This window comes from Amblyomma maculatum, chromosome 1, assembly GCF_055883805.1.
Source record: "Amblyomma maculatum isolate TAMU_Amacu chromosome 1, ASM5588380v1, whole genome shotgun sequence".
Lineage (NCBI taxonomy): Eukaryota > Metazoa > Arthropoda > Arachnida > Ixodida > Ixodidae > Amblyomma > Amblyomma maculatum.
The window spans coordinates 80,488,082-80,513,653 of record NC_139344.1 but is presented as its reverse complement, the minus strand read 5'-3'; the positions used below and the strand labels follow the sequence as shown (position 1 = coordinate 80,513,653).

The 25,572-nt window shown below is 47.4% G+C and overlaps 1 protein-coding gene across 1 annotated transcript in view; it reads right to left on the bottom strand.

Annotated features, from left to right (window-relative positions):
• Positions 1-267: 267 nt before the first annotated feature.
• Positions 268-25,572, bottom strand: part of Oseg2 (intraflagellar transport protein Oseg2) — a 74,236-nt gene continuing 48,931 nt past the window's right edge. Inside the window, exons 28-43 of the mRNA XM_084588445.1 lie at positions 22,597-22,713; positions 22,352-22,494; positions 21,301-21,459; positions 21,051-21,231; positions 20,409-20,518; positions 19,781-19,916; positions 19,537-19,635; positions 19,344-19,453; positions 15,849-16,008; positions 13,902-14,120; positions 13,028-13,231; positions 12,640-12,699; positions 5,058-5,156; positions 3,444-3,597; positions 1,493-1,584; positions 268-590 (exon numbers count right to left, since the gene is read on the bottom strand). Coding sequence (XP_084444571.1) covers positions 501-590; positions 1,493-1,584; positions 3,444-3,597; positions 5,058-5,156; positions 12,640-12,699; positions 13,028-13,231; positions 13,902-14,120; positions 15,849-16,008; positions 19,344-19,453; positions 19,537-19,635; positions 19,781-19,916; positions 20,409-20,518; positions 21,051-21,231; positions 21,301-21,459; positions 22,352-22,494; positions 22,597-22,713 — 2,133 coding nt within the window. The 3' untranslated portion in view covers positions 268-500. The remainder of the gene's footprint in view (positions 591-1,492; positions 1,585-3,443; positions 3,598-5,057; positions 5,157-12,639; positions 12,700-13,027; positions 13,232-13,901; positions 14,121-15,848; positions 16,009-19,343; positions 19,454-19,536; positions 19,636-19,780; positions 19,917-20,408; positions 20,519-21,050; positions 21,232-21,300; positions 21,460-22,351; positions 22,495-22,596; positions 22,714-25,572) is intronic.

Genomic DNA, 25,572 nt, shown 5'->3' with positions numbered 1-25,572 from the left:
AAATCCGTCGTCGTCGTCGTTTTTTTGTGTACCCAAATAAACCGGTGCTGGGCCACCTTCGGCCAACTCGTCCCCAAAAAGTTCTCTATTTACTACGCCCACCCAACGTTCTGTGCAAAATAATCCGTTTGCTCTTAAAATTAACAGTGTGCGTGAATCGTACACGTGGACGTCTTACACATTAGCACGAGAAATACAATGTAATTCCGGCGTGTCAGTTTTATTGCGCTCTTAGATAGCAAAAAAAAAAAAAAAAGAACATGCCATCAAAAAACAGTATGACGCAGCTGCTTCAAGTCGAACTCTTACTATAGCTACCAGAAAGCATGCACACCAGAATGCGATTTTATTTAAATGTTGCCCTGATTCACTTATGGAAACATTTTATCTGGATCCTTGTGCAGTGTGGCAAACTCGACCATTGGCCGGACGAGAGATCATTTCACTTTTCGTCCATGCTATAAGTCCGCGATCAAGTTGTAGCAGTACGAGGAGTTAATCTACTGGAAAGAATAGCTCAGGTTTGGAGTGCCACCAGCCCATTCTGTGACGAACTTCAGGACGTCTTGACATTCAGCGCTGCGCGACAGCTGCAAGGAACAGAGAAATATTATTTACACGTCACACTGTATTCCTTTCGGGTTGTGCAATCAGACCTTTTTGCCATTTTTTCTACTCTAGCAACAATCATACCTTTTTTTGGTCACGTTAATTCTTATGTCATTACGGTCTATGGTTATTCCACCAGGCACTTTATGCTCACAAATCTGCTAGATCCCTAGGTTGCGGACTTCATCTCGGCCATGACGGCCATATTTGTATGGAGGCGATGCATAAAATGCCTTTGTTCTGTGCAAAATAAGCACACGTAAAAGCACTCCATGTAATCTAAATTAATCCGAAGTAGAGCACTGCACAGGCTCAGGCCGGCCCAAAAGCCCGAGCCAGCGGGCGGGGCCGAGTTCAGAACGTGAGCAGCTTCGCCGGGATTAGGCCGGGCACGGGCCCGAAATTGCGGGCCCGGGCCGGTCTCGGGCTTTCAATAAACTTTCGGGCCGGGTCGGGCTTGGGCACGTACATAGCCGATGTCCGGCTTTTTATTCACTACTGTAGAGCGAAGCACACTAAGGGCGTCGCAGCAGCGATATGGAGAAAATAAAGCTATTGTGCGTGCTGAAAAAAAGTTTATGTTGATTTATTTATCATTTTTACTATTTATTTAGCATAACAATATTAAACATTGCTGCAAGAAAAATACAGCGCGATATGTCCTGCTATGGTTCTTGCTTTCAAGGGCAATAATTTGTTGCGTTCATGTCGATAATCAAACACGTTGGCATCTGCGGGGACTTCCCTTTAAGAAACGTTTCGCCCCGTTTGTTACATATATTATCCTTCATGAAACATTTTCTTGTAATTATGCTTGGCTGCGCCTGTAGAACGACATATACACGAAAGTGCAGGCCATATTTGCGCTTCCGTTCTCACTTACTTTTGTGGCCAGGAGAAATTTGTTCCAGTCGTCCTTGTTGCAAACTATCCCTGGCTTTTGGAACTGTAGCTTGTTTTGCAACACGGGATACCCTGAAACAGACCCCCAGATTAGGCAATGAACTACTCAGAAGAGGCCATTTCCATAAAAGAGAGAAGACACCTTACCATAAGCAAATGGAGCGTGTCATAAGGACTCTGTTTTCATAGCGTCACGTTAATACAATGTTTAAAAGAAAGCCTCAAGGCGGAGCATATTTGTTATAAGGAAGTAACGACTCATTATAATCCACCCAGGCGCAGCCGTATACGACTACAAAAGATACCTATAGAGTTTTCGTAGAAGCATTGCGGTTGAATAAAAACACGTCCTCGTCCGCGGATAAGAGATGGAACCATCGCTCGTTTTAGAAACCAAGCAAACCAGTGCAGCTAGCAGATGGGAGGGGAAGAGCGGATAAATGCAATAATTCGAAGTGGATTTTGCACGAACGAAGTTATTATACAGTAGCATCCACATGAGTGTGACAAAGCGTTTATCCGATTTCGAATCATTGATCAAGCTAGTAGAGAGACTCGACTGCCCGGACAGGTGGTTTTTTATGTTCGACCCTGGACCAGGCCGAATGTTTAGGTACATGCAAAATTTATTAGTAGGCACGGTTTTGATATGCTTTTTGTTCTGGCAACCCTTCAATTGAGCCCCAAATCACTTCTGGTCAGAACGATATGGGAGAGAGGGTTTCTTGAAAACATCAAGGGGGGAACATAGCAAGCTGACGCGTTGGACCGGCACCTTATAAAACAAGGCGCGGGATTCCTTACCAAACACGCGTCGTCTGCATCAGTGATTTCTCAATCACAGTGGACCACTCGTCGGCTGCATCTGCTGTTGCCGTTTTTCGAATTCCTCACTATTGATACCCAAAGCGCTTTGGTGCTCTATATCATAATCAGCACCCACATTTGTTTACAACCGCCAAGACCGCATACAGACTTCTTTTGAAGTTATACGGCTGCGCTTATGTGGCCGCTTACGAATAACAGGACGAACGGACGGACGGATGGTATATGAAATGGAATACAAGAGCGTCCCGTTTGAAACAGGCTGATGGCAGTTTCCATCATGCTCGGCTTTTTTTTCTTTTCTCTATGTCGTAAATGTTGCTATAAATCCGTCAACTGCATTTATTCCCTTATGCAGCGCCATACTGCTGGCCAATAAAAATACAGAAATTTGTTCAAAACTCTTACTGCAGTCATCTGGGTCAGCCGGTAATTAATGGTGAATGATTGCCGTTTGGATGGTTATTGCAGCTGCGGGAACGGAGCTAAACGCATTCGTTTATGTCCATACAGCCACCGTGGCTGTGAACGTGGTTCTACGTTTGATGTGCCCATCTTTTTTACGCGACAGCCCCTCTTCCGCAGGAAATGCGGAGGCGGCGTTGCGAACAAGATAACCGTGAGCGTGCCTCGGCAGATTGTAGTCGGCAGGAGATCATGCCTGGGCACTGCGCGGTCGCAGGTTTGTGTGACGTCACGATGCCACGTGTCATGACCGAGTTTTCAGGAGCTGCCGATTCGGGCAGCTCCTTTGAGATGGGCGGCCGAGAAAGGAATGGAAGCCGGGACCCTTGGATCTACTTCTAGGCTACGCAGGCGCGCGCGTTCACGCGGCTTGGTTAAAGTGGGCCTTTACATCTTTGTCAGGTGAGGTTTCACATAATGTGGTAGCTTAAGACTGTGTGCTAATGAGCATGTGCGAGATAACAGAGGCACACTTTGGGTGATTAGAGTGATCCAGGTGACTCTTAATTACTAAAGCAGCTGAGTTACTAAGAAAATAGCCTGCATTCATCACACCACCCAACACACCCAAGTTTCTATAACACGCTTCTGCCCCCCGATGACGCAGGCGCGCAGCGATGACGAAGACAAAGAAGCTGTACCGGTGATGAGGCAGGGCTGTGCACGCAACGTTCCCTTCGGGCCCTGGAGTGAAGCTTCGTAGAATCCCTGCTCGTCCGTGGGCAGCGCCTGCTCCACGCTCTGGTTCATGCTGACAGCCAGCACCCACTCCTTGACCTCCTCGTGCTGCGCCTCCTGCAGGGTGGCGACCACGGTTTAGGGCCACCTCCGGTCGGGGAAAAACTCACTCGCTCATGCGCACGCACGTGCGCCACGTTCGTTTGTATGCATGTGTACATCTCGTGTGAGAAGAGAAGGCAGCTCTGATGAAGACAAACAAAAACTGATGACTACTCGGAGGTAGAGTGAATCGGTCAAATATGGAACGCTGTTCGTGCGCAGTCGAAGTTAATGCCACCCGCAACAAATAAATGTATGTGGAGAGGCGGGAGCCCAATTCTCGAAGGAGGACGCAGCTTATGGCGTAGAAAGTGGTACAGTTTTCAGCATATCGAAACAGGAGGTTAAACTTATTAAAAATAGAGCTTGCACGTTTGGTGCTGCATACGACAGTTGGTGTAGGCATACCAAGCACAGCGCGCGATGGTGTCTCAGTCACCGATTTGCGCATCGCGTTGAGCGCAATTGTGCAGTCTAACGCAATTTGAAGGTGATCACTTTATGCTTAACCTACTCGTATTAAACTTTTCTAACGTGGTTTATTTCCTCAAGAAAGTCAACGAATACCTGAGAATAGCAATCCGAAGGTGTCCTCTGGCCTGGACCATCATATTTGTTGCGGACTATGTGAGTACCACGCCAGAAAAAAAAAAAAAAATATTTTCTGCTTAAGCGGGAATGAATGCGATAACCTTGAAATCACGGTTAACTGTACAGTTGAAAAATTCGGCGAAAACCGTCATGTCCTTCCATTTTCTCCTGCTTCTTCTTCCTTACTTTGTCTTGACTTGGTTTGCGATTTTCTGCTGCATCAACGGCCTTTAACTACACGACCAACCAAGGCAGCTGCCCATTAAAGGATTTCGCTGTAAATGAACCCGCACTGTCACACCTAGGTGGATTCCTGGTCAGCCTGCGAACTTCAGCACCGGGCGCCTGGGATTTCCTGGCCTTATCCGCCAATGCGGAACCACTACTCTTCACTATAAAAAACAGTCTTCACTATGACAGCATAAGGGAAATTCTTCGTACACTTCCTGTTCCGGACAAATCCCTCACTACCACACAACTACGCCTTCTCCGACTCATACACCTAAATACACTCTTTACTCCTGCCCGATATTTTCTCAACCGTATCAAGAACTCCTCCGCATGTCCGAGTTGTCCTGAACCCTATGATAATTTAGAACGCTGCATTTTTTTTTCTGCCCCGTAGCAATTCAGTCCACTCATTTTCCACACCCTCCTCCTGCGGGCTTGGCTAGCCTCATTCCGGCTGATCCTGGCTGAGGACATTCTCGATGCGTAATACTGCGTTTCAATCAAGTTATTTCCTCCCGCTCTTCCTGAGAAACAGACAAGCCCACGGTATCGCCAGGCATGCAGAACAGTAACCATGCGCACCTCCGGCATCGGCATGATGACACATGGTAATCGCCATACAGACATAGCACTGTGAAAAAAGTTGAACTCACATCCAGAAACATTTTCTCCGGAAGCGGTATCTCGAACGGGATGTCAGTGTTTTGGAAGTCGGAATGATCTAATGTGTCCAATGACCCCTCTTCAATGGCCTGAAATAGCAACCAAGTTGAGAAGCATAAATTAATAAAAGAAAGGTATTATATACTTGATCCCAGAAATTTATACCTCTACTGTCAGATATTTCTTTTTTAGACTCAACTGTACCCCTTTGTTTATATTACACGGGGTGGGTGACACAAGTGCACCGTCTTCTAATTTTCAGCCCCCCCCCCCCCCCCCCCCCCTTTACAGGAATTATCACAACGTTCATAATATATCAAATTCCCAATAAACCCTTTATTCTTTCTGTGGCACATTTCTATTTTAAGGCGTTAATTCGTTTAGCTCCTACTCCACGTTTTGCACTGTTGTCGGTGCCATCCACAAAGCACCGCGGGTGCCCTGCGATGTCGGCAGATACCTCCGACGAATCACCATCCGATAGCTGTATTTCCGAGAACCCGCCAAGAATGGATCTCTCACCACAAAGCAGTGGCATAGTGTGGCTATTGTGTTGCCTGTTACCTATTTCCTCAGTTTTACACCACTGGTGCAGACGTCCGCACACCCACGCCGCCGGCAACCGTGAGTAAAAATGTACACCTCCGACCTACGAGGCCAACAGCTCCCAGCAACTCCCATCTCCGCCATCACAAGCCAGCTAAAACTAAACCATCCGTCCAACAAACTTTTCACCGTCCTGTGATTCTGTTGTGGCGGGAACGCATACTGCGATGACTCCTCGGCGGATTTGCAGCGCGTCACAACGCTGTGGGGCCACTATAGAAGCAAGGCGTGCTCCTGAAAAGCTATTCGTTCTCGCCAGCAGCTAACGCTCGAATTTAGGCGTTAGCGTTGCGCATACTCGCAACCGTCCTGTGAGTTTTGCATTCTTTTGTTGTTGTTTTTCTTTCCTCGAAGGCGAGATGGCACGAAAGGTGAGCTGGTGCGTTGTGCTGATGCTGCTTTCTTTAGAGTGTGCAAGCGCTGTTTCCAGTACTCGCCCGGTCATGGCACCGGCAGAGAAAGTGCACGTATTGGCTTCTAAGAGCTAACGCATGCATGGCAAAGACATGTGAAGTCTGGAAATATTGCAAGAATTATGTTCCGCCTAACCATAAGAGGTCTGAATAAACACCTCACTGACGGCCCTACACTTGGTCTCTGATGCGCTGTCCTGCTCTCGGCAGTGCTTGCGTACTGGAGGCTATAAAGCCTATATACGCGAGTCATGGGCAAGTTCGACAAGTCATCAAGACAACGCGCACTGTCGTGACGCTGGGGCTACGTCGACCCGGCCTTCACTTGGTAGCGTGCAGAGACTCGGGGTTGAAGTAGGATTGAATCTTCGAAGTTGGTGAAATATGTACAAGCAGGTTTACTGGCACTTTGAGAAAACGTATTTACAAGAATATTTACATGAAAAAGAAGGGTACATCAGCAAAATGACAAGCGTTAAGAGTTCATAGCGAGAAGCGACTGGATGAGCCGTTTACCCAGGGCCCAGAGCGACATTTCGTGCTCTGCAGCGTCCTTAAAAACCCCCTATGTCCAGCCCCTCTCTGAAGATGCTGACCAACCAAATCCAGGGCACGCCCCTCAGGTATCGGCATCCAATCGAACACATCACTGCACTGATGGTCTGAAGCACTGACTGGTCCGGCATTCATTCGTTGGGCGTGATCACTTGTTGGCGGGAAAAGCTTGGGAACGGCGAGGAGAGGAGGTACATTTCTATTCTTCAGCAAAGAAACCACAGGCTGGTTCCGACAAGGGGTTTTACTTCTCAGAAACCCGAGTGCACGTGGCGCCGCATAGGGCTCCCAACATGGTCCCTTTTCGACAATTGCAAATCTTTCCTGCATTCCCGGGAAATCACTTAATGGCCGTATGAGTCATGCTCCTTTCTTGTCCTGCACGTCAGCGGACATGTCACTCTGTCGTCTCCTTTGGATAGGAGGCATTCATCACTGGAGGATAGCACTTCTCGACTGGAAGGGTGAACAAAAGAAAGAAAGCACTTCCTGTTATTTCCCGCAGGGGGACGTTTCTTTGTGTTTTTCCAGACGTTCTCTTGACAGGGTCAATTTGGCATTTGCAGGTTGTCCACAAAGCAAAACATGCTTACAAAACAGGATTCCTGGAAACAGGCTCACTTAGAGCCATTGGACCATCACCACATATTCACAAAACTTATCCATGCCCACAGGCGAACAATAGAGCGCGCAAATGCGGATGCTTGGTCGTAACAGCCTCCTCCCCCGCCAGAAGAGACTCGGAGGGCAGCAGTCCCAGCTGCTGCATGAAGAGACGACTTAATGGCCTGCACGTGAACGCTTGAAGCTCGCTGTTGCTTGTCGCGTTGTCTTGATTGTTGTAGGCCAAATTGCTCGAGCTGTCTGAAACTCAACCACATGTCGAAGCAAGCACTCGGCTCCCGTCTGAAGAGACCAGGTCAAAAGAAAACTGCCATTGTTGTTCGAGAAAAGCCCACTCTCAAGACGTTCAGGACCCACGTATTCCTAGAAAACCAAACGTGCTGCTTTACATAGTCACACATATACAAGCGCACGGAAAAAAAAAAAACCTGATTATCAATTTCGATACATGGTGAGGAACATCTCGGACCGCTTAGAAAGAGCGGCTAAGCGCGTCCGCATTCCCATTTAACTTCCCCTTTTTGTATCTTATTTCAAAATTGTACTGCTGTAAAATCAAGCTCCACCTAAGAAGGCGACTGTTCTTCGATGTCGCAGTTTGCAGCCAAGCCAGGGGACAATGGTCCGTCTCTACGGTGAATTTGGCCCCTCCAAGATAGCACTGCAATTTTTGAATGGCCCATACAATGCAAGCGCATTCTTTCTCTGACGCGCAATAAGCCCTCTCTCTAGAACTCAGTTTTCTGCTCAAGTAGAGCACGGGGTGCTCATTACCGTCGTCATCTCTCTGGCAGAGAACAGCACCTAACCCTCGATCACTTGCATCACACTGGACCGTGAATTCTCGGTCATAGTCTGGAGCTCGCAATACCGGACGGCTAATCAGCACAGCCTTCAGGTTTACGAAGGAGGCTTCCTTTTGTTCGTCCCAGACTACATTTGTCGGTTCTGTCTTGCGGAGAGCGTCGGTCAGAGGGCTAGCCAAAGATGAATAGTTAGGGATGTAGTGATTGTAGTATCCCGTCAGACCCAGGAATGCTCGAATTTCCGTCTTCGTGCTCGGCCGCGGGTAGTCTGCTACCGCAGAAATCTTAATCTCGCTAGGTTTCCTGAAACCTTGACCTACATTGTGACCCAAGTAGTCCACGGTCGCCCTTGCCAGGCAACATTTCTCGGCCTTTACGGTTAGTCCAGCTTGACGCAAAAGGCTCGGTACAGCTCTTAGATGTACCATATGGTCCGCCCATGAGTCGGAAAAAACCGCAATGTCGTCTAAATAAGGCACCGCGAATGTTTCACACCCCTTTAAAACCCTATCCATGAGTCGGGAAAAACAAAATGGAGCATTTTTGAGCCCGAAACTCATCATTGTTGGCTGGTAGCTGCCCGTCGGAGTGACGAAAGCCGCGTATCTGCTGGCGCGTTCAGTGAGCGGTACTTGCCAGTATCCTCGAGTAAGGTCCAGCGTAGTCACATATGCCGCTCTACTGACCTGTTCTACTCTCTCCTCAATATTCGGAATAGGATACACTTGATCCCTGGTGAGAGAATTTAGCTTTCGGTAGTCTACCACAGGCCTAGGGTCTTTACCTGGAGCTTCTACTAAGATCATAGGCGAAGCATAATCGCTTTCCGAGGGTTTTATTACTCCCAATTCCAGCATGCGAGTTACTTCCCTATCCAGAATTTCTCTTTGCCTTGGAGAAAATCGGTAGCACCTTGATCGCACTGGCACGTCTGAAGTCAGCTCAATATCGTGCTCAGTCAAATCAGTTCTGCCTGGCCTGTCCACGAAGCAGGCCTCAAACTCTGTTATTATCTCGCCCAGATCGGACAGCTGGGATTTCTTTAGTTCTCCTCTCTGCTCCGTCTTTTTGAGAAGCTCCTGAGCGTTGCTTCCTTTTCCGCTGAGGCAAATCAAGTTGTCCCCCATCTCCTCGGGAAGGTTTAACGTTAGATTTACCATGGTTTCCCTCTGCTCATAAGGCTTCATAAGATTGCAATGATAAATGCGCACTGCTTTACGCCTATCGGGGATTTTCACTGCGTAGTTAGTGTCAGAAAGCTCTGCAACGACTTTAGCAGGTCCTTCCCACTGTACTTCGAGCTTATTCTTGGGATCATTGGCTTGCTCCATAGCTAAGTCCTCTCGGGTTCCACTTAAAAGTCTCGTGAGATTACTAGACACTGGCGGCAAGAGGTTACTTTCAAGAACGTCCTCATTCCGTGTCTTATCAAGCTCACTTTCATGTTGACTTATCTGAGATGCCTCGCTCTCAAAGTTTTCTGGCCCGCTATTTTCCGCATTTACCACTGTTTTAACTGCCGTTTCCTCCGCTGTTGATTTTTCTGAAATGAGCAGTGTAGCTAGTTCTCGCGCCTTTGAACGTGTTAAGGCTTGCACAACTCTGTCTCCGAAAAGGATGCCCCTCTTTCGCAGCAGCATGTCCGATTTGTTGGAGAACAAATACGGATAGCACTTAGGAAGCTTTCCTGAAACGGCAGCCTCGGTTGTTAATTCGCCGAAAGGGCCCTCGATGACCACGTTCGCGACCGGCAAGCACACACTCTGTTCCTCAACTACCTGTCGGATCCATGCACACTGTCCTGTATAGTCGGAAGGCGATACATACGCCGGATGGACAACATCCATCGTTGCGGCCGAATCGCGCAGTACCTTGCAAGGCTTCCCGTTGACTACTAGGTCATGCAGGTAGGGTTCTAAAAGCTGCATATTTTCATCGCAGTCCCTGACATACGAGAAAGCAATCTTTTCTTTCCGGCAGTTGACGGCAATGTGACCCTGCTCATTACACCTAAAGCATGTGAGCGGCTTCCTAGCCTCAAGCTTATTCTTTGTGTTCTGCACGTTGGTCACTTCCCCACTTTTCTCACTGCCGTCCTTTCTAGGGAATTTGCCTGAAGAAACCTTCATTTCTTCGTTTCCAACTCTAGCAAAGTGCCTTTCCTGACGGTTTTTCACACTGAACTTGGGATTGCGGGGCCTATCCACTGCTGGGTTGCTGAATTGTCGGCGCGAAGCATACTCCTCAATAAGTTCGGCAGCTTCAGTTGCCGACTTAATTTCGCCTCGGTCCTGTAACCAATTTCTTTCTTTTTCTGGGAGGCAGTTATAAAACTGCTCCAAAAGAATTCGCTCGACTACAGCGTCCCTATCACTGTAGGAATCTGTGCTCTTTAGCCACTCGCCCAAATTTACTCTTAAATTGTACAGGAATTCAGGGTAACTCTCGTCCCTGGACTTAGTAGCTTTCCGAAAACGTTGTCTGAACGCCTCGGCGCTAAGCCTATACTTTTTCAGAAGGCAAGCCTTGACCTTCTCGTAGTTGTCCGCGTCCTCCTTGCTAAGCCGCGCGACAACCTCCGCTGCCTCGCAGGGCAGAACCGTCAATAATCTCTGAGACCAAGTGTCTCGCTGGAAGGACAGTTTTTCGCAGGTTCGCTCAAAGTTAGCCAGATACAGACCGATATCCCCTGATATCACATATGGCTGCATGTACTTTGACATCTTGAAATCTGCCTCCTTGTTGAGAAGAGGTACCGCTAGCTGGGGACAATTGCCCGACCTCTTGCTCAACTCTAGTTCTAATTTCCGGAGCTCAATTTCTTGGTCCAGCTTTTTTGCTTCTCTTTCACGCTTCTTTTCCTCTTTTTCCCACTCACGTTCGCTCTCACGCCTCTTTTCCTCTTTTTCCCGCTCTTTCTGCTGTCTGAGCTGCTCCTTTTTTTGACCGATGAGGTTCCATGCTTCACTGAGCTCCTCATCATCGGTTCCCAGATCAGTGATTGCCTTTATAATCAAGGGTTTTCGTGCCAAACCACTTGTATCAATTCCCAATTCCTCACACAATTGCAACAGTTCCGGTTTCTGCAGCTTTTGTAGGTCCATGATCGCTCCGAGTGTCGGCTACTTCCAAAACAACAGTGCAAACTACCAAACCTAAAGGCGTTTCAACACTTTTTACCAGTTCTAAATTCTAACCCTGTTCTAGAACCTGGTCCACATCAGAAGAAAGCCAAGCACTCACCCACACATGCGATCGATGTTCCGAGCTGCCCTCTTGTTGGCCGATTGTTGCTCCTGCTTGTTGCTTGAGGTGCCACCTCCGATCACAAGATGTTGTGGCTTGTAGCTTCAGATCCACCTCCAATCACCAGATGTTGTGGCTTGTAGATTCAGATCCCAACGCTGGTCACCAGTGTTGGGGCTTGCAGATTCAGATCCCACCGCTGATCACCAGTTGTCGTGACGCTGGGGCTACGTCGACCCGGCCTTCACTTGGTAGCGTGCAGAGACTCGGGGTTGAAGTAGGATTGAATCTTCGAAGTTGGTGAAATATGTACAAGCAGGTTTACTGGCACTTTGAGAAAACGTATTTACAAGAATATTTACATGAAAAAGAAGGGTACATCAGCAAAATGACAAGCGTTAAGAGTTCATAGCGAGAAGCGACTGGATGAGCCGTTTACCCAGGGCCCAGAGCGACATTTCGTGCTCTGCAGCGTCCTTAAAAACCCCCTATGTCCAGCCCCTCTCTGAAGATGCTGACCAACCAAATCCAGGGCACGCCCCTCAGGTATCGGCATCCAATCGAACACATCACTGCACTGATGGTCTGAAGCACTGACTGGTCCGGCATTCATTCGTTGGGCGTGATCACTTGTTGGCGGGAAAAGCTTGGGAACGGCGAGGAGAGGAGGTACATTTCTATTCTTCAGCAAAGAAACCACAGGCTGGTTCCGACAAGGGGTTTTACTTCTCAGAAACCCGAGTGCACGTGGCGCCGCATAGGGCTCCCAACATGGTCCCTTTTCGACAATTGCAAATCTTTCCTGCATTCCCGGGAAATCACTTAATGGCCGTATGAGTCATGCTCCTTTCTTGTCCTGCACGTCAGCGGACATGTCACTCTGTCGTCTCCTTTGGATAGGAGGCATTCATCACTGGAGGATAGCACTTCTCGACTGGAAGGGTGAACAAAAGAAAGAAAGCACTTCCTGTTATTTCCCGCAGGGGGACGTTTCTTTGTGTTTTTCCAGACGTTCTCTTGACAGGGTCAATTTGGCATTTGCAGGTTGTCCACAAAGCAAAACATGCTTACAAAACAGGATTCCTGGAAACAGGCTCACTTAGAGCCATTGGACCATCACCACATATTCACAAAACTTATCCATGCCCACAGGCGAACAATAGAGCGCGCAAATGCGGATGCTTGGTCGTAACAGCACTAACATCGGCCAGTCATGGGTTGTCAGTGGCGTAACCAGAAATATTTTTCGAGAGGGGTTGACGTTGCTCTCTATATAAGAACCGCGAATGCACTGCGTGTTTGATGCTCAATAGGGAACGTACGTCGCATATGTCCAGGTAATGGTTCCAGAAGACGAAGGCCATTCCCTCTCTGTTCATTTCCTGAAAAGAGAAGAGGGTGCACACATGAACTTTCATGCTACCCCACATTGGGATAGATGATGGTGCCCACATTGTTGCCCGCAACAATGTATTTCGCACAGGCTGGAGTATAATAAATGAAAAATCGAAGTGTGCCTGCTACAGCAGTCCCCCTCGCAATGACTCCTGTCTGCAGATGACAGCGCTCAAATAGAAATGGCAAGCTCCAAGAGCGTGTTTTACAGCAGAGCTTTTCTCCTATGAGGTGTAAAAGATTCCTCGTGATGCGCGCACGCTTTCTCGCCTACTGCAGTGCATGTGTGTAGCTGCAAACGTGCCAAGAGCGTGCCTTGCAAGCGAGCCCCGCTTCGTAGAAGGCCTTGTCTGCGGGTATGTACTCCGTGTAGCGCAGAAGCGACACGGAGATCTTCATGGCATGCTCGGCAAGGGTCTCCTGGCCCTGGCATGCAGATCGGGTGGCGTAATAGTTGCTGATGAGCAGCAGCTTGTCGAAGTCGCCAACGTCCTGACCGCCGGCTTCGAGGTTCTTCACCTGCACGATGGGGGAACTTCGCTGTACCCATACCTACTTTGTACTAGCATCGCGAACGTATTTAAAAGCATATAAACTTTGTTTTTGTATTGTGTTGAGCAGACCTTTGCCTTCTTTTAGTTATTGCAAGAAGTCGAATCTGTGAAAACAGCGCAACTCCTTATACGTCGGAGCGGCCTTGGTAGTTTAGTTCCTTTAAGGTTTTGGCTTGGCGAGAACACAAATGCACATGATAAGAACCCAGATTAAAATCTCTAATCGGCTTCAAACCTTCAAGAACGGCGCACTTCCTCTTTGAGCTTGCGCCGAACAGTAGCATCGAGCACTCTCCATAGCTTTTTCTTACTGTCCGCATGGTACTTCGATAATCTGCGTGAACAGCTCTGTGTGCACACAGTGCCACGCCCGAGGAACGGCTGACGCACATTCTCGTTCTCCGGGGCTGCCAGCCGTAAGAACATTAATGCGTCCGGCTACCCAGCTGCGTCACATCGATGCTATCCATCCCATCAGTCCCAGCTTTTCTTCCTTTTAGAGCTCCGGGCAAAGTGTGTTTGCACTAAACATTTCCAGAACCATCACGGAGCTTGCACCTCCCACAGAAGCTATTGCTGGAGCTTTCCAGGTGTTCTGGTTAGATTTGTGGAGCGCGGGTCCCCTCCCGGCTTACGAGGTCGTGAAGGACATCCCTGAGCTCGGACCAGGTGCGATAGGCCTGTGCACCGTAGAGGCCCGGCAGCGCGAACACGCTGGCCGCGATGTGCCGATAGATGTTGAGGTTCTGTGCCTGGGCCGGCGCGCCATAGTCGGCGTACAGGCGCAGAGCGTCCAGCGGTGACCCATCCCGGATCCGTTGGCTGGCGCACAAAGCGACATACTTGTGAAGCACCTGCGGGAGACGAGGATCTTTCAGTCAGTGCGTATAGATCTTGAATACATGCGTGCTGCGAAATACAGTCAGGGATATTTTGAGCACGTCTCTTCGGCGTTCTGTTGTACCACAAAATACCCCAGTTTCGTACGTTGCGACATACATATTGTATACAAAGCGCTGCGAGTCCACCTGCGGCCTAGCACGTTCTTTTTTTTTTTTTTTCTTTGCGGCAGTCGACAGTGAACTGGTGACCTAGGACGTCATGATTTCAGTTGAGCCACATGCCCACACTAATCTACAAGCAAAAAAGTATATCTCAAAGGGCTCATTAAATTCAGAGCGGTTATGTCAAGTGCCACTAAGGTGTGCTACACCATTTCAGTTGAGGCTCTGTTTTCACGGTCAGGCGGGGTTCAACTAAAGATCGGTGAAATGAGTGACCGGGATCCTTAGTCGTAGCGTGCTACAAAATGTTAGGCGGGCAGTGTGACAGCGGCATGTTGGGATCCATTGCGCCCGGATGAAAGTTGACGAAGACGATGACACTCAATGCATAGCGCGAGGGAGTTACAGTTAAACACGCTGGTTTTTCGGGTGCGGTAATGACATGACGGCCTAATGCAGTGAACACTGAAGCTCGCGCCGCTGCGGGGTAGAAACTCACTCGGGGTCGTGAAGTATCCTATTTTGTTTTCAGTTCAAATAGAAACTTCGGGCGGATAAACATCGGCTAAATTTGAGATTAGGGGCTTAAGTGCTAATGCATTAATAATTTCCCGCGCGCGGCGGCAATGTACATTGCCGGTCTCTGCGCGAATCCTGCCGTGAGACACGTGACCAGCAGACGTCAGTTGTTATGGGCTGTCACCGCGGCAATTCCAAAACTGCAAGGATATTCCATAGATTCCTAGATGAAAGCGACAAAGGGTACGGCCAGCCTGAAATGGAAACCCGTCCCTCGATCCTTACCAGTCTACCTTTTATTTTGGGGCACCAGGAAAGCGATTGGTGAAAAAAAAAAAGAAAAAAAAAAGATGAGGAAGAGAGAAGAATGTAGTCCCGTTCTGTAATTTTTATTTCCTTCTGCCTAATTCCAGTGTATGAGTATAGGATGAAGAAAATACGAGAAGCTGATCGGTGATTCCAATATTCGTCAGTCTCTCGCTTTTCTTACTGTCGGTGCGAACCATTTCAGAGGAACTTTAAGCGGCTGTAATTCATCTTTCAGATTAAAGCCAATTGATCGAAAAAAAAAAATTGTAACCCAAAACTGATGGAAAGGTACCCTAATGATCAAACTTTCGAATGCAGTACTTCGCTACGCGTACGCTTGAATGCAGCCACGAGCATGGATTTTGCATATATTGTCCAACTACGGGATTTTTTTTTAACTGACACAGCAAAGCTAGGAAATGTATTAGGTCAGTCGCGTTGCTCCTAAATATGAAAACATTTGATTTTCGTAGCCGTCTTGAAATTAAAAAAAATATATATATATATATTTAAAGATTGCTGACGGTCTCCGGTGAAAGGCTCTGTGTGCAACTGTAAGAGCTCAGCTGTCAATGTCCCCATAAGTGCTCAGCTACGAGAGGCAATAAGTGTGCTTGCGGCACTGTTGTGCGCTTTTAAGGAAATTTCGTGGCGTGGGGCGACTTTCAGCGTTACAAGGCCCCTCCGATAGAGTTTGCTGTGAAGGTATGGGTGGTGCTGTTAACTTTGTGTGGCACCATAGGGCATTACTTGCGGGCCTTGCTGTTCAGCCATCTCTAGGCACTTCTTCCACTGCTGCTTCTCGGCGTACAGGTCAAGAGCAGCGATGATGTCGACGTTGGCCAGCTGGTCTGTCTGGCCACGGCTGCGCAGGAAGCTTTTGTACTCCCTGTCCACGTGTTCCTCCAGCCTGCGCAATATAAGTGTGCTGTGAGCCAGCTGCGTAGACCTCGTTCTCCTAAGCGGTTATATTGTTCTTACGGCAATGTGCTGTGAGCCGCAGATCGAGTCAGCTGCGTAGATATCGCTATCTTATGCAGTTGTATCGTTCTTGCGACAGGGGAAAGGTTGCAGAACACACGCTTGCGGTCAGCTCTTCATTGGCTACCATGTTCTTTCTCCCCTAGTCAACACCACTCATTCCTCCGAATTATTTGCTTGTTGAAGCGAAAGCGGGGGTCGTATTTTGTGACGTTAAGTCGCGATTCAATCGTGGTGAAAGCAACAGGAGGTGGGGAAGCAAATGACCAGTCACATGCGCGACCATTCTGGACAAGGCACCACCGTTATCCCCCGCTACTGCCGCCACATCTAGTCCGGCCGTCTCACCGGGACCACTCCCTTTCCCGAGACAAATGTAGTGCCGAAAGAGCTTGTCAGGTGTGTCAAACCCGTCGTTGTGCTCATCTATTCGTTCGCATAAACCCTGATTCGCCAGTGCGGCAAGGGCGTAGGGCGCGTCTTTGCAAGTAAGTAGCATCATAGAAGCATGTCGGCTATGACCAGCGCTACCTCACCTTCTACCGCCTTCATCCCCGACAGCAGTGACCCAAGGTAGAGAATCAAATGAAATGGAATCAAGATGAGACGCTACTAAACACGGCTATGTTCGAAGTCGCGCTAATTGCTTGGCACTGAGTGTTGCACAAATCGCAGCGTGCATATGGTACAGGGTCGCACAAAGTGAAAAGGAACGAAGTTCAAGCATTCAGTAAGTGATTACTCCTTAATTATATCTGAAAGGCATACTTTTGCACTCTCTTCCAACTAGGTTTATCATTGGCGTATATTATCCGAAGGTAATTTTCGACTTCGTTCGATAAATAACAATAAATTCGTCTTTTCGCGCAGACTGATCATTTACTTCAATACTCAGCGACTCTGTACAGCGCATGCGCCTTACTCCTAAAATGTTGGTTCCTGCAGTTTAAAACAAGATATGCAGGGTGATTTATTTAACCGTTTGCTAACTTGTATTTTAAAACCTACGAGAAGTATGCCTGCGCGGTCCGTCAGGTAGTTTATATAGCAAGGCAGACGCCAAGTACATGACAGAGGCTTTTGACTAGACGGCAATTAACTGAAAAAATCTAGTCAACTTTTTCTTTTTCAGTTTAGGGAGCAAAATTGCGAAACTAAAGGTAGTCAACATCAAACGTGATCCGCGTTTGTATATTTTTCTAATCGGCAGTCTGGTTTGAATAATCAACTGTAAACAATAAGCAAGTTGGTCTTCCGGTATGTCACATTTATAAAATAGCGTCTATTGTAATTCTTAAGCGACAGATACAGACGCCTTTTTATTTGATAACGTTGGAGAATTCAATATTTGTTTGGGAAAGTTACCGCGCGTAACGGTGTCATTATGTATTTATGCAATGCACGAAAGCTAACTGAACCAGCTTTCAAATGCGCATTTTTGACATTCCATATTTTGAACCATACTGCCCATAAAAAAAAAAAAAAAAACTTTTCAAACGAAGTTTACGTTTGATGTTAATGGCCGTCAATTTCACAATATTGCTCCTTAAATTCAAAAAGGAAAAATGATTCGTTCTTTTTGGTTAATGAGTCGTCCAGTCGTTAAGCTTTATAATGTACGGGATGGCTGTCTTGCTGCCTTGACTGCACAGACGTATCTTTCGCAGTTATTAAAACACAAGTTTATAAATGGTTAAATAATCATGTACTCGCATCATGTGTGTTATATGAAGCGGAATGCGCTAACTTGGCTGCTACGACGGACTTCGCGCGCACACCCTTTATCAAAAGTTCAGAGTCGAAGAGGATCGGCTTCTAAGCCCTGCATTATTTTGCAATGTCCGCGGTGGTCCTAACCTTCGGAACGGGGAATACGAGAATTCCTCTCAACATTAAGCCAACTGGAACGCTGGGGATTCGTAACGAGCCCCACAGCATGACCCGTGGTAACCTATTTTCGATTTACTGTTGGGTTGGCCACTGACGCCATTGTTTGGCCAATGTGAAATCTGAAAAACCCAACTTCGATATTAAAAATAAATTTCATTCAAAGAGAAACGCAGCTTCTCCGCAGTACCTGCGGTTTTGATGTGGTGCACGCTTTACAGGCTGATAGTGGGGAGAAATGTGAGGTAACCATGATTAGCAATTTTTTGTCCACTCGTTTACTCTAAAACCTACACTATGGATTAAAACGACGCCGTGTTGCTGCAATAAAGAGTGTATTCATATTTATATATAATTTTGATTGGCTACACAAAAAATATTAGGGCGTTTTAATTTTAAAAGGTCTCTTTCGGAAGAATTAAACCTAGAGCCGCTGATCAGTAGCAGGAGGAAATAGGAGAGTGTAGTCAAAAATGAAAACGTTTGGCTGATGCAATGAAATCGAGAAGTGAACGATGATGTGGTCCCTGCGTCCACGCGGCATATAGCACTTTTATGCCCTGAGGTAATAAACATAGCAAAAAAAAAATAAATATTAGAGTGTTTGGTTTCAGCTGGCGCGCACGAACGCACCCACGCGCGCACACACACACGCACTACCCCCCCCCCCCCCCCCCATATATATATATATATATATATATATATATATATATATATATATATATATATATATATATATATATATATATATATATATATATATATATATATATATATACGTACCCCGCCGATAACGGGAAGGGGGAGGGGTACAAGCGTGATAAACGGGCACATTTCCCGGGTTCTTGTTTCCTTTTGTTTTTCGTCTTTCTAGTCCTCTGTACGTGGTAGCGTCCCTCCACCTTCTCTTCCTAGCGAAATGTGTGGGAAACAGTCACAGTCTTCTGTATCAGAACTACTCGTGCCACCTGAATTTTACACTTGCATAGTTTACACTGCGTTCTCTCTTTATTCTCAACTGCTCAGTCATTCTGTGTTCTGCCGAATATCTTATCCGCGTATAATTTTGGCAGCGTTCTCGGCCTTGCAACCTTTCTCACGAGTGTTTATTTGAGCCTATCCGCTGATAACCGCATAAATGACTGGCTTACTAGTATTGCTCTTAACACGCGATACGCATTTTTATCTCTTAACCTTCGGATCGCGTACATTGATGGACATCCTGCTCTTACAATTACTGAACATTTAGCCGAAAACTATTCTAAGGACGGCACGTAAGGAGACGCGTCGAAGACGACAGATGAACACAGTATGGTCGGTGCTTGAACACTTGAAAACTTAATGCATTGAGTACCCAATAAACCAGATCCTACGCACCTGGGGTCAAACTCTTGAGCCACCTTCTTCGCTTTGCTCCATTCTCCGCCCGCGATCAAGGCTTCTACGGCCTCTTTGACCAGCTCCATACTGAGGAACAATTGTGCTGCCTGCGTGGCGACGGTCGAGATAGAACATCTTATCACGTTTGAATTGGCCCATTTAAAGCGCGCTTTACTGACAGAGAACTTACCGAACTGTGCTTTTTGATGTCCAGCAGTAGCCGCGCAGCATTTTTGAGTATCCTGTCCGCTTTCTGCTCATCTAGAAACTTCAAGGCCAGATCGGCCGCCTGTGTAAATTGAGCGCGCAGTTAAAACTGTATCTCTTCCTGCAATCGCCGTAGCCTGTATCGGCGTTCACTACGCGATTGACTCGATTGATATCGATTGATATTTCATAGCTTCCTCATACAGGCGTGTGCAGTGCTTCCTTACCTTCACCCAGCACTTTTCGAGCATGTCGACATTTGTCACGTTTTCAGGTGTCATGCGCATGTAGCAGTCGACTGCTCGGTCATACTGGCCGTTGCGTTCCCACTCTTGGGCCTGTTCAAGGAGGGCGTCAACGTCCCTGCAAATGGGGTCATCGTTAGAACCGCGAAGAAATGCTTTCACCGACACCGCGAAGGCATGCTCTCATTGACACAGTGTAGAAAGCAGTGTTCATCTTGGCATAAATCGTACTTTGTCCGCGAAGGTATTACGGAAGCTTCGATAAATTGCATCTGGATACAGTCGCCGAAGGTGTTCCGGAGCCAGTCGGTCTGCGCCTTGCTCGCGAGCCCTGCAAGCTGCACACGCTATCGCTGAGATTAGCTGGCAGCAACTCTAGTGCGAGTCGCTTTATGTTGACGTAGTGAACAGAATTTTCGATACAGCGTGCGTACAGCGATGCAATATGACACGCAAGAAAACAGCCTCGGCAAGTCGCATGGACCCACATGCTCAGCACAAGTAGCGGCTGCCGTCGCCACCTGTCTTGCTCCGTTTCGGCCCTAAGCAAGTGTATTCTGGCAAAATGGTCCATTAAATCGGAAGGGAGCGAGTGAGGGAATCCATTTACCGAGATCCTTTGGTGTCCATGTGGTTGTCGTACTCCTCTTGCAGCTCCATCAGTTTCGACGGTGTGTACTCTCGACAGATGCGAAGAGCATCGTTCCACATGTCTGCATCCTGCACACAAATTTAGGTGTCAAGCAGACCCCGTAGCTCTTTCGCATCCCATTTTTTCTTGTTCTTCCCTGCATTTCATTTATTGGCCACTGCTAAGTTGCATTGACAACCCCGCGTGCGTTTTCCGCCACTAAATGCTCGTAATAAAAAAAAATTTCGATGCTTTCCTCGACAAGACTACTGCTAAATTAAAAATGAACTGGGTTGTAAGCGGCTCTAACTTTTGGCTGCCTGCCCACTCGCGCTGAGTTGCAACGCGCGAAAGTAACATCTCGGAATGTTTCATTGAAAAAGCAGCAAGGGTTTCATATTGGGCCGATTTCCTTTTAGGACCTGAAGTCGATCTTCGACGTAGTCCCAGCAATTTCTCACCAGGCTGCAGAGCTCCTAGAGTGCAAAACGCTATGTGAATCATGCGAGTGGTGCCAAGGGGTCGCAAGAAACCCCGCCCTGCGCGTGCGGACACCAATGGACTCTGTCCCTTCTCCCGGATTGTTGTAAATAAGGAGAATAGCAAGTAAAAATCGCATGCCTTGTACATTTTGATGACGAGGTCCGGCCTTTCCGCTCGCAGCGCCAGGGACTCGGCCTGCTGGTAGTGACCGGCCTGGAAGGCGACTCTCGCCTGTCCTATGGACACGTCCGCTACAGACTCCGGGTCGTGAGCCTCGGCGACCCGCCTGGCGCTGTCCCAGTCCTTGTTGTGCACGTACCTTTTGAGTGAAAAAAAAAAAAAAAGCTTGCCTGGCTGTCGTTCTCGGGAAGATGCGCGTACGACTTACATGAGCACTGCTTCTTTCGGTTTGTTGGCCTTGATGAACTCGAGCTCCGCTTCGTGGAACTTGCCTTCATCCTCGAGGAACATGGCGTACTTGAGGTGGATGTCTGGAAGCTTGTGCTTGGCCGTTGCTTGCGCCAACTCAAAAGCGAAGTCAAAGGCGCTGAAATGATGTAGACGGCCTAGTGAAGGCCGTGCTCAGCCAGTGATGAGACACACATCCTGTCAAAACAGCGGTAAGACAGCGCACACGATCTGTCCATGCTCCAGTAGCAGCCTTTACTACAGGCTACCCGTGCCACTTACCACCTTTATCGAGCAGTGCATATAACCGATGCAAGGTTGAAATCAGAAAGTCTACAGCCATTGAAGGTGTGAAGCATCTCAAAGTGTCCCAAGGTTGGGCTCTATTCCTGCACTTTAAGAACACAAATTTACAAAGGCGAATAGAAGTTTTTTTTTTTTTTTTTTTTTTCAAGGACGATGTGAATCTTTAACATTCGCGTTCTGCAACGTAATCCTGTAATCACAAATTATTCATAATGGAGTCTCGAAGAGCCACAGAAAAGAGCACTGTTATCGTTTCTGTGTTTCAAAATGAAACTATATACATATTTTCTTATTTTATTTATAGATTTATAGCAGTTTTTGGTTCGGTCAGGAGCAATATAGCAGTGGCATTCCAAATGAACTACAAAAACAACAAAAAGGCCACAACCCAAAAAATATTCATGAATTTGCGCGATTACTTTTCTTTCTAGAGCGCAGACTAGCCGCACTTAGCGCATATATTTGGCTCTCCGTTTGAAAGGTTTGCAGCAGCCATATATACAATGATATCATGGACATCAATACCTTCCCATTTTTTTATGGCTAAAATAAAGAAAGAGCGAGACCTTCACCACAACGGGTAAGTACACACATCGGCACTATCTCTCACAAGTTGAACTCCTCGGCCGTTTTATTATATCGATGCTACGGAGGAGACGGATGGCAGAAAAAAAAAAAAAAAAGATACAAGACGTGGTCGCCAGCCACACGCGCCGAGCACGCACCAGTTCTCGGCGGCGTAGTCGATGGTGCTGTCGAGTAGGCCGAGCTTGCTGAGCAGCCGCACTGCTGAGTCTCCGCCGAGACTCTTGGCCCACAGGTAGGCCACCTGCTTGCAGGCCACGGGTCCGCCGTGCTTTTTCGCCACCTGAAGTCGAACAGCGGGAAAAACGTCTGAATGCTGGCCGTCACCGGGGCAGAGATAGAGATCTGGCAGTCACGGAAACGAGCGTCGAAGGTCGCTACTCACGGCGTACGCCTCCTCCCACATGTCGTTCGCTCGGTACATGTTGACGGCAGCCTTCCAGTCGCTTGCCGCCAGGTAGTGAGCCTCCGCTTGCAGGTAGTTGCCCTCGCTCTCCAGCTCCTGCATTGAGTACGCCCGTGAATTACGCGTGCATTTTTCGTCCACCCATAGCGATGGGGAAAACTTAGAGGTCACTACAGAAACTGCATTGGGAGCACGCGAAACCAGTAGCGCTGCCGCGACATTTTGTAATTTTTACTTTTTACTTGTTTATTTTCATTTTATCATTTTCATTCACCGTTATCATTAAGTATCATGACCATTTATTATTACTTTATTATCATCACTAATTATCGTTATTATTTATTTTATTATCGTTATTTGGCATCATCAATCACCAACGACTATTAGGTCCACATTCCAATTACTTTATAACCTGACTCACAACTCAGTTCCGGTCATGAGCGTTGACGTCACCAGGTGATGACGTCACATCTGGCGACCCATTTTGCAGACAGGTTTCGCTGGCTGCAGGAATATAGCCTGCTAATGCTTTCGCTTTAGTAACTGATTTACAGGAAAGGAAAGGCTCAGTATATATCTGTCGCACTTTCTATGTGGAAACCTGAATCGTGCTGTAAAAGAAAGGAGCCAGCGCTGAAACTGGGGTATACAGTGGACACCGACACTAAATTTGTAAATTGCTTTATAGGGAAGGAAAGGCGCAGCATCTGGCAACACATTTTGATGACAGATTTTGCGGACAGGTTCTGCGGACAGATTCTGAGGACAGGTTTTGCGGATACAACATAGCCTGCTAATGCTTCTGCATTAATAAAGCGAAACTGGTGGCCGTCCCGTAGAGCTTCGTAAAAAAAAAAAGCGCATGCTAACTAACGCGAAACGCCAGCAATATTTCGGTGATGATCCGACATGCTGCAGAGCGGGAGGAAGCCTTATAATTCAACAGTACCATTCAGTACCTCTCCGCTTTGGTCCACTTGCTGACAGCTCAAGATACCGGTGGAAATTGTCATCGGGTTGGCAGACAACATTTGTTTGGAAAGCACATTCTATAAAGTAAGTGTGCTGCTCAACTGAGTCTATATATAACGCTGCGAGTACTGAAATGTTCGCAACGTTCTGCGCCATGCTCAAAATGCCGAAGATCGTGCAATGCTGTGTCTTGATTGAATTGTTCAGCTTGCGTAAGTCACAAGTGGTAACTATATTTTTTGAGTGCACTTGTACTGTCTACTATGCACCTTCAGTATATTAATAAATACCGTTTTCTAATAATTTTGTAAAGCGAAAATTTATATCGGCACTACGTGGCTGCCACTAGTAGCAGGCTCCTAGACGTATTTCGCCATGGTCAGTGTGTGCGTTCAATTCTGCTTCTCATTCGAGGTGCTGATTGCAAAGCCAGAAACAAAAATTACGAGGGACTTTTACGACTAAAGTAGTGAGTGCCGCATTCTGCTGTGGAACTGGCACTAATAATTAATTATTTAGTTAATTAGCTAATTAGTAACTAAGTAGATATTAATTAATTAATTAAAGGAAGTAATTTATTATATTTAGTTGGTGAATAAATTACTTAATTGATCAATAATTGGTAATTATTTATTTTATTAATCAGCAATTGATCGTTGATTGACACATGGCCATATAAGGCACGCATTCGCGCATGTGATAGCGCGTGTGCATGACGCGCCACTTGCGAACTGATAGCAGCAGCGGATAAGTAACCGCGCTGGCTATATAAGCGCGTCAAAGAACGAATAAACGTCATTCCTTATCCTGCACCTGGTCTGGGCTGTTTCTTCGAATACGGCCAGCTCGGCTGCCGCCTCTACTACAGCGCATACTGTCGTGGTGCTCTGTGATTGGTCGAGACCTCTATGACGTCATCCGGCCTCGGCCAACAAGAACGCCGCAAAAGCGGGACACATTTTGTCCACGACAGCATGAGCCATTAAAGGCTTTCGCCTTAGAAGAAAGCATTCATGTAAATTATAATCGCTGTAATCATGCAAGCATTCAGGAGCCATAAGGGAAGGCGCAGGCGAGAGCCATTCAAGCTATCGCGTCATACCTTTGAAGGTGGAGCTTAAGTTTCCTCCATTATTTTTAGCGATATCCCATCAAGCGTAGTGCAGCCGTGACAAAGCCATCACAGCCGCGGAATGTGCAGGCCAGTCGCGAACCGCTATCACTCGAGCGAAGTTTCGTACCCATCACTCTGATTGTAGTACAAGGAAAGTACGATGAAGTTTAGCGGTCCGGTTAAAAGGCAGAAAAAGAAAAAGCATTAACGTGCCATTTACTGCTTCAGGATGTGCGTTTTTTAATAGTAAAATGGTTGCGGCTTAGCTCTGCTAAGCCCGCTTATGCAAGCGAAAGCTTTGTTATGGTTGGTTATGCTGAGTTGCTAAGCCATGTTAACTCATACAGACAACCGCACACATATTTCGCATCGTTTATTCCCGGTCTGTTTTTCCGGCAGCAAATACTGTTAGATTTCTAGTCAACGTCATTCGGATGATCAAAGTGAGGCCGTCGTCTACGAGACCGTCCCGACGCCGTACAAAGTCCCGGTCGACTCGCTTCAACCATAGCGAGAAACTGCGAGGCGGCTGTGTGTCTGCACGCTCTTGTATATATCGCGTTATGTATCATAAAGATCACCAGATACATTAAGGCGTCTACGATACGCAGTCGAAGCGCTGATTCCGGGACGTGGCTCCTCTGTGGCTGTCTACGAATGTCAAGCGGCTACCTCGCGCTTTTATTTGGCCGAGTGGTGAAACACGAGGTTCCGCGCAGATGCGAGGCGAGCGAGCGCCGCCAGCTCCGCACGCCGCAGCTACGGCGGCGAGTCACGTGGTACGATCACGTGGCTGACACACCTCCACTCACAGGTCGAATTTATCGCGCGGATGACCTTGGCTCGACGACAGCTTTCGCTTTAAAGGA